Raw genomic sequence first — 13,885 nt, 5'->3', positions numbered from 1 at the left:
TGTGTCTTCCTTCCTGAAGACAGAACCAGTTGGTCTGCCATTTCTTTGTTCCCCATTATAAATTCATCTGAATCCAACTGCAAGAGACCTACGTTTGTCTTCACTAATCTATTTATCTTCACATATCTATGGAAGCTTTTGCAGTCAGTTTTTTTTGTTCCCAGCAAGCTTCCTCTCGTACTCTATTTTCCCCCTCTTAATTAAACCCTTAGTCCTCCTCTGCTGAATTCTAAATTTCGCCCAGTCCTCAGCTTTGCTGCTTTTTCTAGCCAATTTATATGCCTCTTCCTTGGATTCAACACTATCCTTAATTTCCCTTGTTAGCCACGGTTGAGCCACCTTCCCCATTTTATTTTTACTCCAGACAGGGATGTACAATTGTTGATGTTCATCCATGTGATCTTTAAATGAATGCTATTACCTATCCACCATCAACCCTTTAAGTATCATTTGCCAGTGTATTCTAGCCAATTCACGCCTCATACCTTTCCTTAAGTTCAAAACCCTAGTTTCTGAATTAACTGTGTCACTCTCCATCTTAATAAAGAATTCTACCATATTATGGTCACTCTTCCCCAAGGAGCCTCGCACAACAAGATTGCTAATTAGTTCCTTCTCATTACACATCACCCAGTCTAGGATGGCCAGCTCTCTCGTTGGTTCCTCGACATATTGGTCCAGAAAACCATCCCTTATGCACTCCAGGAAATCCTCCTCCACCGCATTGCTACAAGTTTGGTTCGCCCAATCAATATGTAGATTAAAGTTTCCCATGATAACTGCTGTACCTTTATTGCACACATCCCTTATTTCTTGTTTGGTGCTGTCCCCAACCTCACTACTACTGTTTGGTGGTCTATACACAACTCCCACTAGTGTTTTCTGCCCTTTGGTATTCCGCAGCTCCACCCATACCGATTCCACATCATCCAAGCTAATGTTCCTCCTTACTATTGCATTAATTTCCTCTTTAACCAGCAACACCACCCCGCCTCCTTTTCCTTTCTGTCTATCCTTCCTAAATGTTGAATACCCCTGGATGTTGAGTTCCCAGCCTTGGTCTCCCTGGAGCCATGTCTCTGTGATGCCAATTACATTATATCCGTTAACTGCTATCTGCGTAGTTAATTCGTCGACCTTATTCCGAATATTCCTCGCATTGAGGCACAGAGCCTTCAGGCTTGTCATTTTAACACACTTTGACCCTTTAGAATTTTGGTGTAATGTGGCCCTTTTTGTTTTTTGCCTTGTGTTTCTCTGCCCTCCACTTTTACTATTCTCCTTTCTATCTTTTGCTTCTGCCTCCATTTTATTTCCCTCTGTCTCCCTGCATAGGTTCCCATCCCCCTGCCATATTAGTTTAGCTCCTCCCCAACAACATTAGCAAACACTCCCCCTCGGACATTGGTTCCGGTCCTGCCCAGGTGCAGACTGTCCGGTTTGTACTGGTCCCACCTCCCCCAGAACCGGTTCCAATGTCCCAGGAATTTGAATCCCTCCCTGCTGCACCACTCCTCAAGCCATGTATTCATCTGAGCTATCCTGCGATTCCTACTCTGACTAGCACGTGGCACTGGTAGCAATCCTGAGATTACTACTTTTGAGGTCCTACTTTTTAAATTGAGCTCCTAGCTCCCTAAATTCGTCTCGTAGGACCTCATCCCGTTTTTTTACCTATATTAGCAACTACTTTTTATCCAATTGTTATAATAATCGATAATTTAAAGATGCTCTTGAAAATGTATCCAAGCTCATTGCTATTGTTCATTTCCTTCCAAATTGCATTTTCATGTTTTTGAAAACATATTCTCCCATTCCATCAACTCTGCAACGAAAAACAGCACCACTTTCTTATTTAGAGAGAGAAGACCTCAAGCATTCAATCCAAGTCTAAGCCTCAAAACTGTGACGTAATTTCCAATTTATGTACCAAGTGTCTGCATAAATATCCTTTGCTCGTTGACACTGTTGACAACCTGTTTCATGCCACATCAGTTGGCTCAGTTGGCTATTGCCGTATAATGCTAAGTTTGCCCCAAATTAACTATCGTGCTATTGCTAAGATTTTTGAATTTGGATAAATTATAGTTGCTGAGTACAACACTGGCTGGCTGACTTGACAGTTCTTCAATCAGTAGAAGAAATTACAGACAACATGCACATTATTACTTGTAACATAAGAAATGGAGTCAGCCTTTCTGCCATTGAACTTCCTCTACCACTTTTGTCAACCATGGTAGCTCTATCCTTATAATCCCAATTCCCTGCCTTTTCTCCATAACTCTTAATACTTTTTTCTCCCCAAGTTGTCTATCTCCCCTTTAAACACCTCATTTGTGTTTGCATCAGTGGCCTTCTGAGGCAGTGTATTCCAATATGTGAAGACTTTTTTTCCTAGATTCACTTTTAACCAGTTTAGTTCCATTTGTAAGATTATAGCCCCTGATTTTAGATTTCTCTACTAATGGGAAGAGCCATTCACTATCGACCCTTCATTATTTCAGTCAGATCATAGAGGCATAGAAGGAGGGCATTCGGCCCATCGAATCCATGCTGGCTCTCTGTAGAGCAATCCAATTAGTCCCATTCCCCGCTCTATCCCCGTAGCCCTGCAAGTTTATTTCCCTTAAGTACCGATCCAATTTCCTTTTGAAATCATTGATCGTCTCTGCTTCCACCATCCTTGTAGGCAGTGAGTTCAAAGTTCTTCCTTACATCCCCCCCTGTATCTCTTGTCCAAAACCTTAAACCTTGTACCATCAGCTTATGAGATCAGCTTTTCTTTGTCTACCTTAGCTAAACCTGTCGTAATCTGGTACACCTCTATCAAATCTCTCCTCAACCTCCTTTGCTCCAAGGAGAACAATCCCAGCTTCTCCAACCAAACCTTGTAGCTAAAATCCTTCATCCCTGGAACCATTCTGGTAAATCTCCTCTGCATCCATCATCTCCAGGGAATGCAACCCAGGTACCCAGTCTCTCATCACAGTTCATCTCTTCATCCCAGATGAATCGTCTTTGCACTTCAAGGCCCATATATCCTTCCTAATGTGGAGTACCTAAAACTGAACACAATGTTCCAAATGAAGTTTGACCAGCCCTCTATATAATTTAGTCGTACAGGTATAATGTCCGAAATCTCGAATCCTTGGGACCGAGTCCGTGCCGATTTTGGGTGTTTTCCGGATTTCAGACAAGAAAATCAATCGTCTGAAATCCAGAATCCTCGACTGAATCTGTGCCGGGTTTTGAGCAGCGAGGTCTGACATCCAGCAAAACCCGAAATCCGGCACAGATTCGGTCGAGGATTCTGGATTTCAGACTCATGGCCCAGAAATTCCGTCCTCCCCAGGTGCGTACGGAGTGTGTACGGACTCGGGAAGGCATCGCAAAAGCCAGTTTTCAGCGCACAAATGCGCATGCGCTGAAAAACAGCTTTTCCGATCTGTCAAGCTCCAGCTTGACAGATCATCTGCATAGCGGGAGTGAGGACATTTGCAAGGGCAAAATTGTGGTATTTACCATATCTTGCCCGGCAAATGTCCTCAAAAGTCTTGCGCCTGATAAAAGCAGGCGAATCGCCTACTTTTACAGGCGTAAGAGTCTTAAAACACACTTAAAACATAAAAACTAAAATTAAAAATACACATTTTATTTTTAAAAACCCTGTCCACTACGTTAAATTTATTTCAAACCATAATTAAAGAAACTTTTTAAAAACTCGGAAAAAAATTTTTTTTCTCAATTTTCTTAATTTCAATTAATTTTAATTATGAGGTGTGTTTTTTATTTTTTATTTGGTGTTATTGGGGTCAAGTTTCGGCCTGAGTTGCTCCTATTTTTTTTGGAGCAACTAGTTTAGAATGGAGTATCTCAGAAATTGCAATTCTCGGCATTTAGTTTGCTCCAGTTCTAGTCAGTTCGAACAGTTTCATTTTAGAACAGATTTTTTTTTCAATAGGGGTCGTGTCCTGCCACTTACGCCTGTTTGAAAGTTTAGGCAGCAAAAACTTACTCCAAACTAACTTAGAATGGAGTAAGTGTAGATCTTTGTACGCTCAGAAAAACCTTGCCTACACTTCGAAAATCAGGTGTAAGGAAGAGAGATGGCAGGGGGTGGGTGGAAAGGGAAGTTTACAAACATGAAACACATCAATTTTACAAATAAAGAGCCATCATCAATAATAAATAAATCAATAAATCAATCAAAAAAAATGAAAAATATATATTTTTTTAATAATCAATAAATAAAAAATTACGTTTCTACTCACCGATTACAGCACTGGGAGTTCTCCAACAGCGTGCTGGGATGCCCCCCCCCCCCCCCCCCCCCAGTGTGTCTCTCTCTGTCTCTGTCAGTGTCTCTCTCTCTGTCTGTCAGTGTCTCTGTGTTACTGACAGCGAGGTGGAGAGGGAGGGAGGGAGAGGAGGGGGAGGGGAGAGGCTGAACGGGCCCAGCCGACGAGAAGAAGCCGGGCCGAAGACTTCGGGCGGAGCCCGCCCCCAGCAAGATGCCGGGCGGGCGCCGCCCCCAGCAAGATGCCGGGCGGGCGGGCCCCGCCGAAGACGTGGAGAGGGAGCGGACCGGACCTGAAGGCGGGGGGGGGGGGGGCGGAGCGGAGCGGGAGCTGGGGGGGAAGCGGCAGGCAGCAGACCGGGAACTGAACGGTGGGGGTCGCGGGAGAGAGCCAGAGGGAGCTGGGGATGGGGGATGGGGTGGGGGGAAGCGGGAGAGAACAGGAGCCGGGGGGCGGGGCGGGGGTAGGGCAGGAGAGAGCGGGAGCTGGGTGGGAGAGGGGGAGGCGGGAGGGAGCTGAACGGGGTGGGGGGAGAGGGCAGGAGCTCAAGGAGGGAGGTGCAGTCCGATCTTCGCCACCCCAGTGAGCCCATTCGGCCAGGACTTAGGGGTGGTGTGCTTCGGGCCCCTCCCACACAGTTTCGGGCGCCTGGAGCTTCTGCACATGCGCGCACACCGTAGCGTGCATGTGCAGAGGTCCCGGCACTGTTTTCAGCATCGGGACCTGGCTCCACCCCCCACAGCTTGTGCTGCGCTGCGCCGAGGGCCTGGATCAACCTGAGGGAGGGGAGAATACCGAGGTAAATTTTCAGCGCGGAAATCAGGCATGGCTCGCAGGGCTGCGCCGTTGTAGGCGCGGCCCGAAACTTGACCCCCGTTGTGTTTGAGTTTTCTTTTCTCAATAGCAATGAGAACGTGTAGATACGGAGTTCCCATTGCTATTAATTGAGAATACTGTACCTGAATGGTCGAGCAGTCACACGTGACTGCACCTTCTGCGTGGGAATCTCAAGGACAGGAGCATACTTCGCAGCACGGGAAGAGAAGGCCTCCGGGACCACCAGGTACTTTCGGAAAAATTCTCTGTTCAGAGGCGTTCGTCCAAAAAAAGCCTCCGACCGGAATTTCAGGACAATTGATTTTCTGGTCTGAAATCAGGAATCCTCGACTGACTCCGTGCCTTATTTTGGGCTTTGCCGGATTCTGGACCTCGCTGCTGGCCAATTCTCGCCGCCCACCGATTCCCGCTGCCCGCGGACCACCGTCGCTGCACTTTTTACCGGTAAGTAGCCTCCTTATTCCTCCTACCAAACTGAACCACCCCACTGTTGGCCGCCTCAAAGATGTCCGGTTTTCGAACAATAATTCTGGATTCTGGACGACTTCATCTGGGATGAACAAAATGTCCGGTTTTCGGACAATAATTCTGGATTCCCGACGACTCCCATCAGCTATGCGCAAGATATCCGGTTTTCTGAGTTTCGGATTCGGGACTTGTACCTGGTAAAATCGAAAACAACGTCATTTATTGGCGTTAAAGCACAGAACTGGCTGGACAGAGTGTATCACCATTGACTCCACTTTATCTTGCAATGCTTCTCTCTAAATGTGATATTATTCTTGGCATAAAATAAGGCGACTCCGCCAAATGGGCGCCCCACGTAAGAGGTGGCACAAGCTCGGAATGCTGGCTGGAAAGTCAGGGCCACTGCCTCTGATTTTCTGTCCATTTAAATTAATGAACAGAAAATTGAGGGCTGTAGCCCACGGTTTCCGAAGAAGCATCCTCCAAGTGTTGCTTATAGTCGGGAGAGTCTGCGGAATCAGCCCTAATATTTATTCACTCCGACCTGTATCTAAGATTCTCTCCAATTATTATAATGAACAAGATTTTAAATATTATTACTTTAAAATTCAGCAACCTTCTGCATCTATCCACTAAAGATTAATGTATATAACAAGCCTCTAGTTCAGACAGGGACACAATCCATGCAAAACTGCATTTCAACAATTTAAATAAAATATTACAAAGAATATTTTATTTTTACATTCCTGCTTTGGAACCATTATAATCACCTTTGTGCCAGAGGCCTATTTTAAAAGCCAGAAAGCCGAAAGGATCACTTATGATGTCTCCTACAGACAATTCCACAAACATTGTAGATTTTAATTTTTTTAATGATTGCTGCTGACCCTGACAAAATTGAAACAAAATCATAAGAACACAAGAAATAGGAGCAGGAGAAGGCCATATGGCCCTCGAGCCTGCTCCGCCATTCAATAAGATCATGGCTGATCTGATCATGGACTTAGCTCCACTTCCCTGCCCGTTCCCCATAACCTCTTATTGTTTAAGAAACTGTCTATTTCTGTCTTAAATTTATTCAATGTCCCAGCTTCCACAGTTCTCTGAGGCAGCGAATTCCACAGATTTACAACCCTCAGAGAAGGAATTTCTCCTCATCTCAGTTTTAAATGGGTGGCCCCTTATTCTAAGATCATGCCCTCTAGTTCTAGTCTCCCCCATCAGTGGAAACATGCTCTCTGCATCCACCTTGTCAAGCCCCCTCATAATCTTATACGTTTCGATAAGATCACCTCTCATTCTTCTGAATTCCAATGAGTAGAGGCCGAACCTACTCAACCTTTCATAGAAACATAGAAACATAGAAAATAGGTGCAGGAGCAGGCCATTCAGCCCTTCTAGCCTGCACCGCCATTCAATGAGTTCATGGCTGAACATGAAACTTCAGTACCCCCTTCCTGCTTTCTCGCCATAACCCTTGATCCCCCGAGTAGTAAGGACTTCATCTAACTCCCTTTTGAATATATTTAGTGAATTGGCCTCAACTACTTTCTGTGGTAGAGAATTCCACAGGTTCACCACTCTCTGGGTGAAGAAGTTTCTCCTCATCTCGGTCCTAAATGGCTTACCCCTTATCCTCAGACTGTGACCCCTGGTTCTGGACCTCCCCAACATTGGGAACATTCTTTCTGCATCTAACCTGTCTAAACCCGTCAGAATTTTAAACGTTTCTATGAGGTCCCCTCTCATTCTTCTGAACTCCAGTGAATACAAGCCCAATTGATCCAATCTTTCTTGATAGGTCAGTCCCGCCATCCCGGGAATCAGTCTGGTGAACCTTCGCTGCACTCCCTCAATAGCAAGAATGTCCTTCCTCAAGTTAGGAGACCAAAACTGTACACAATACTCCAGGTGTGGCCTCACCAAGGCCCTGTACAACTGTAGCAACACCTCCCTGCCCCTGTATTCAAATCCCCTCGCTATGAAGGCCAACATGCCATTTGCTTTCTTAACCGCCTGCTGTACCTGCATGCCAACCTTCAATGACTGATGTACCATGACACCCAGGTCTCGTTGCACCTTCCCTTTTCCTAATCTGTCACCATTCAGATAATAGTCTGTCTCTCTGTTTCCTCATAAGTCAACCCCCTCATCCCCGGAATCAACCTAATGAACCTTCTCTGAACTGCCTCCAAAGCAAGTATATCCTTTCGTAAATATGGAAACTAAAACTGCACGCAGTATTCCAGCTGTGGACTCACCAATGCCCTGTATAGCTGTAGCAAGACTTCCCTGCTTTTATATTCCATCCCCTTTGCAATAAAGGCCAAGATACCATTGGCCTTCCTGATCACTTGCTGTACATGCATACTATCCTCTTGTATTTCATGCACAAGTATCCCCAGGTCCCACTGTACTACGGCACTTTGCAGTCTTTCTGCATTTAAATAATAATTTGCTCTTTGATTTTTTTCTGCCAAAGTGCCTGACATCACATTTTCCAACATTAGACTCCATCTGCCAAATTTTGCCTACTCACTTAGCCTGTCTATGTCCTTTTGCAGATGTTTTTGTGTCCTCCTCACACATTGCTTTTCCTCCCATCTTTGTATTGTCAGCAAACTTGGCTACGTTACACTCAGTCCCTTCTTCTAAGTCGTTAATATAGATTGTAAATAGTTGGGGTCCCAGCAATGATCCCTGCGGCACCCCACTATTTGCTGGTTTCCAATCAGAGAATGAACCATTTATCCCGACTCTCTGTTCTCTGTTAGTTAGCCAATCCTTTATCTCTGCTAATATATTACCCCCAACCTCGTGAATTTTTATCTTGTGCAGTAACCTTTTATGTGGCACCTTGTCAAATGCCTCTGGAAGTCCAAATACACCACATCCACTGGTTCCCCTTTATCCACCCTGTTCGTTACATCCTCAAAGACCTCCAGCAAATTTGTCAAACATGACTTCCATTTCATAAATTCATGCTGATTCTGCCTGACCGACTTTTGCTTTTCCAAATGTCCTGCTACTGCTTCTTTAATAATGGACTCCAACATTTTCTCAACCACAGATGTTAGGCTAACTGGTCTATAGTTTCCTGCTTTTTGTCTGCCTCCTTTTTTTAAATAGGGGTGTTACATTTGCAGTTTTCCAATCTGCTGGGACTTTCCCAGAATCCAGGGAATTTTGGTAAATTACAACCCCTGCATCCACAATCCCTGCCGCTACTTCTCTTAAGACCCTAGGATGCAAGCCATCAGGTCCAGGGGATTTATCCGCATTTAGTCCCATTATCTTACTGAGTACCACCTCTTTAGTGATTGTGATTGTGTTAAGTTCCCCACCCCCCAGCCCCATAGCCCCTTGACTATCCACTGTCGGAATATTGTTAGTGTCCTCTACCGTAAAGACTGATACAAAATATTTGTTCAGAGTTTCTGCCATCTCCATGTTCCCCATTACTAATTCCCCGGTCTCATCCGCTGAGGGACCAATATTTACTTTAGCCACTCTTTTCCTTTTTATATACCTATAGAAACTCTTGCTATGTTTTTATATTTTGTGCTAGTTTACTTTCATAGCCTGTCTTCCCTTAATCAGTTTTTTAAGAACACAGGGATTGATACGTTAACCAAAATATTGAAGGGGAAATATTGAATATTAACCCTTCATCTTAACCCCGCATCTTAACCCCGCATCAAGAAACTCTCTGGGTTTACCACGCAATTTATGATGCCTAAGTTTGGCACACCGACTGTCTTACATCAATCTGTTTGGATTATTTTAGCATTTACACTACCAACCTCCGATTAGGATCCACAGAAGTCATTGAATGAATGAATTAACCTTTTCTTGCTAAAACTAAGAATTTTTTATTAACCATAGAATCACAGCAGCATTTAAACATTAAGATTGAGTATTCAAATTATTAGCAGTTGGGATAATTAGTTATGTCACTGTAATTCAGAAAGAAAGGCTTGCACTTATATAGCGCTTTTCACAACCACCAGATGTTCCAAAACACTTTACAGCCAATTAAGTATTTTTGAAGTATAGTGACTGTTGTAATGTTGGAAACAAGGCAGCCAATTATCGCACAGCAAGCTCCCACAAACTGCAATGTGATAACGACCAGATAATTTTTTTTAGTGATGTTGATTGAGGGATAACTATTGGCTAAGACACTGGGGATAACTCCCTTGCAATTGTGCCACAGGATCTTTTACATCCACCTGAGGGCAGACGGGGCCTCCTTTTAACGCCTCATCTGAAAGACAGCACCTCCGACAGTGCAGCACTCCCTCAGTACTGCACTGGAGTGTCAGCCTAGATTTTTGTGTTCAAGTCTCTGGAGTGGAACTTGAACCCACAATCTTCCGACTCAGAGGCAAGGGTACTACGATCTGAACCACAGTTAATTCAGCATCAACTGCTTGCTGATTCTAAATTTACAGTTGTGATCAGTGTTTGAGATTCATTCATATTGGTGAGACTAGTTCAGAATTAGACTCCTTAGATAGCTAAAAGTTAAAAGCTTTAGAAAGCCAATCTATTGAATAGTTTAAAGGCTTATATGCTTGTAATTAGCAATGTTTCCAGAATAGACAACCTCTTTATGAGCTGGTGTGGATGAGCTGGTTGGCTTGCCGCCTTCTGGGAAGATGGTGTTAGCCTTCTGAGGCATCAGACATCCTTCTGGACAAAATCTCCTATATCTTCTACTACTGTACTGTAAGAACTCAAACTAAACTAAGCACTGAAAACTGAGCTGATAACTTGAGTTTTAAAATCACCATCTTGTATATCTTTAATTTCCAAAGAAGCTTCTACAGTTCTACTGACCAACCTCAGTTTCACATGTTGGAAGAGTTCAGATACTCTGTTGTCAATCACTTCACACAGCTCTGTTGGTACCCTTGATGACCTCAGAATCAATGAAGCACTGGTACCTAGCCATGCCGGATCATTTGTTCACTCCCCAGCTTCTCTGGTCTTTGCACACAAAGGGGTTGCAGACACATACAGTTAAGGCAGGATATTTTTATGTCCCCTTTAACAAGCTGCCTGTGGTCTTGATGGCCTGTTTTCCATCTCTGGTAAGAAATGTTTCATTTGTCTAAGCCTTCATGGTTTAATTACCATTAGCCATTCCCTTCCTCAGAATTTAGTCTGACTACTGAGGATGCATTTAAGGCAATTCTTAGGGCATTACTCCTGCAGTGTTACTAGTGGAAGTTTAACCATGCATCACGGTCTAACATTTTGCATCTTTTCTCTTGTCATTTATAGTTTGAGATATATGTGGTAATCCAAATGTTATTGTTAATGGCAGTAAATAAGCATTATCATTGAACTGTGCAATTCATATTCTGTGTTTTACATCACAGAGTGAAGGGGTATTTTTGTTTTAACATTCTGATTTTGAAAGCTGACTGATGAAGCAGAAATAAATCACTGATTCTGAATATTTGAAAAATAAGAGATTTAATCAAATAAATTATTACATTTGGGTCTTTTAATTACAAATGACATCTTCACTGTAGTTAGTGTTTGAGCCCTTGAAACTATTACAATCTGTGCACAACATGAAACACATACGAAGAATGTGGATATCATTATTGTAGGCACATTTTATATTCTAAAGGAATTCTCGGATATCTGCCAGTATTTTAACCGACGATGTCTCGGATGTCTTTTCATCATTTCTATGAAAGGTCTCTGGGATATCTGGAATGATAATGCTCGTTTGGAGCCAAGTATTAATGGATCATTACACAAGAGATCTCCGTGGACTGAATACTGCTTTATGTTGAGGAACTCTAATGATTAAATGATGCATTGAACTAGGGAGCTGCAGGCAGTCCATTGGCACAGTGCATTTCTTGACTAACTGATGTTCCAGTGAGTGGTAACAAACTGTTTGCCCCTATGATTTCCTACAATGTGATTTCTCATATCCAGCAAGCTACATTGGGGTTGTCAAGTAGAGGTTAGCTTTATTCCCCGAAGGAAAGGAAGTATAATTGAATAATGATGAGTGGCATTCTTTAGCACTGTCTCGTAGCTAACTAAAGGCAACTTTAGCAAGGTCCTGCGATGATGTTGCCAAATGGAGTGTTGCATGACGTCCTAACGAGGGGACAGAAAATAGCAGTCACATTATAAAATGGACCTCTGCTCAATAGTGTGCTGCACATGGCTGTACTTTGTGAATCGTGCTTTTACAAGAAGGTTCCTTTAGGCAAATGAGAAATCTCTCATTTGGAAAAGAATATTAGTAGCTTATAAAATTAAGACGAAACTCTCATTTCAATGTTAGTATTAATTTAACTTTGTCTCATGCTTTCCACTTTAGATCAAAATGACCGGCAAGTTGCGACTTTGATTTAATTGGCCAAATTTTGCTGAAGTGGGACATCCTACGGCAGACCCCATTCGACTTTTCCCCTCGCGCTTCAACTTGAAAGGAGTTTACTCTGCAAGTTGCTGAACGTACGAGCTGATAACGGGGCATCTGGTACCTTGGTGAATGACAGAACCACCAGTTTATCTCCTTAACCAATTAAATTTAAGAATTGAGAAAGCAATAGAGAAATGATGGAGAAGGAAATAGGCTGAATTAGAGTCAAATCAGGTACATAAAGGGAATTAAAGAGAGGGAAAGAAAGATTGGATTAAGGGAGAGAGAGAAAAGACAAAGGAAAAGTAAGAAAACTTTTTTTTTAAAATCTCGAACAACAATTTATTACCTGTAGGAATGAGACTCCACAGTTTAAATTGTTCCTATTCTGGGCCGGAGAGGTTTAGTGGCTATGCAGGAACATAAATCTTGTAATTAAAAAGGTACTTACACTCAAGTTCCAACCCGAACTTTCTGCGCCGAGTTTAATTAGCAATTAATGTGCAAATGCAGCAATTTCATGAAACTCACTGGGAGGTTGAGAGCGAGCTGCCATTTTTGCGAGGCTTATGGCGAAGTGCAGCAAATCGTCCAGTAATTTGTGGTGATTTGCAATTCACCAGGTGTATCTTCCTCGCCATAAGTTGCTGGACAATTTGCACATTAATACAGGCAGTAACACGCCGTTATTTTTGGCATCAAAATCTGTGTCAATATATTTACAACTCAATTCTTTGATTAATAAAACTGATGGGTAGTTGAATGTAAATATTAAAACTAATGCCCTTACCATTTCATTTCCAACAGGCCTGTGGATAGACTGAGTATTACCTGGAAGCGAAGTGGTGTGAAACTGATGAGTGGAATTAGTGTGTTTGGAAGGCGATTGACGATCTTAAATCCAACCTCAGCTGTTATCGGAATGTACGAGTGTGAGGCCACGTTACAGAGCAGCAGTGTCCTTCCTGTTCATGCACATGCCTACCTGTCCATTATAGGTAATGACACTGTGTTTAACCCTTTAAGGAATGAATTTCCTCTCCAGCTCTTGAGATGCAGACAACATCAAAACTTTTCAAGTACTTTTTTGCATATGTTATGTTGTTGATTAATGTAAAGTAAAACCAATACATTTTTAAAAAAGAGCAGGATCACTACAGAAAAAGAAGATTTTAATTGTCTTGGTGCAACAGTTCATTTAAAATCTTTAAAAGATTTTTATTAACGAGTAGAAAATAAATGAAAAGATTAATTTCTTACAATGCTTCTCCTGAATTTTGGGATGGGTTGAAGCTGAAGTATTAGATTTTCATCTGCATTTGCACTTTGTTTACTAAAGTTAGTGGCTGTAAAAAACCATGGCTATTCTGGCATCCTCCCTTACATTAGGGATTCCCCTATGCCCTGTTGGGACCTTCTTCCAGCCCTAAACTTGGCCCTTGCTGTAAGGGGGTTGGGGCAGGGGCTAGGAATCCCGACGTCAGGAGTTCCCATGCACCAGGCTTTCAGTGCGATCTGGTGTATGATTATACCAGGCACACATCCCTGACAACCAGCTTGCACACTTAAAAAAAAAAAGGCCAGTTAAATTTTTTTTTTGCAGTACCATTTATAAAGTTAGCCACAGTTGTATCATTTTGTTGGTTCCCAGTGGGGAGGGGGAATTGGAGTAGGGGCTGGAGGGTGACCTGGTAATCCCTCCTGGACAAGAATCTTCAGGTGGACTTTTTGGCCTCTTTAGCGGGCGGGCGGTCCTAGTGGCGCGGATGCCCACCATTGGAATTAGAGAATCTCACCATGACCCTAGACAGTTCACCAGGGTCAGTGGCGAAGTTTTGCATTTAAGCACTTACGCCGAGATATCATGGATTTTCTGGGCCAG

At 43.1% G+C, this 13,885-nt stretch overlaps 1 protein-coding gene across 3 annotated transcripts in view; it reads left to right on the top strand.

Annotated features, from left to right (window-relative positions):
* sdk1a (sidekick cell adhesion molecule 1a) overlaps positions 1–13,885 on the top strand; it is an 892,584-nt gene that overhangs the window by 599,135 nt on the left and 279,564 nt on the right. For all 3 annotated transcript variants that reach the window (XM_070901293.1, XM_070901295.1, XM_070901292.1), the window contains one exon: positions 12,811–13,001. In XM_070901293.1, the coding sequence (XP_070757394.1) occupies positions 12,811–13,001 (191 nt within the window). The remainder of the gene's footprint in view (positions 1–12,810; positions 13,002–13,885) is intronic.

Source organism: Pristiophorus japonicus, chromosome 15, assembly GCF_044704955.1.
Source record: "Pristiophorus japonicus isolate sPriJap1 chromosome 15, sPriJap1.hap1, whole genome shotgun sequence".
NCBI classification, from domain to species: domain Eukaryota; kingdom Metazoa; phylum Chordata; class Chondrichthyes; family Pristiophoridae; genus Pristiophorus; species Pristiophorus japonicus.
This window is presented reverse-complemented; position numbering and strand designations above follow the sequence as displayed.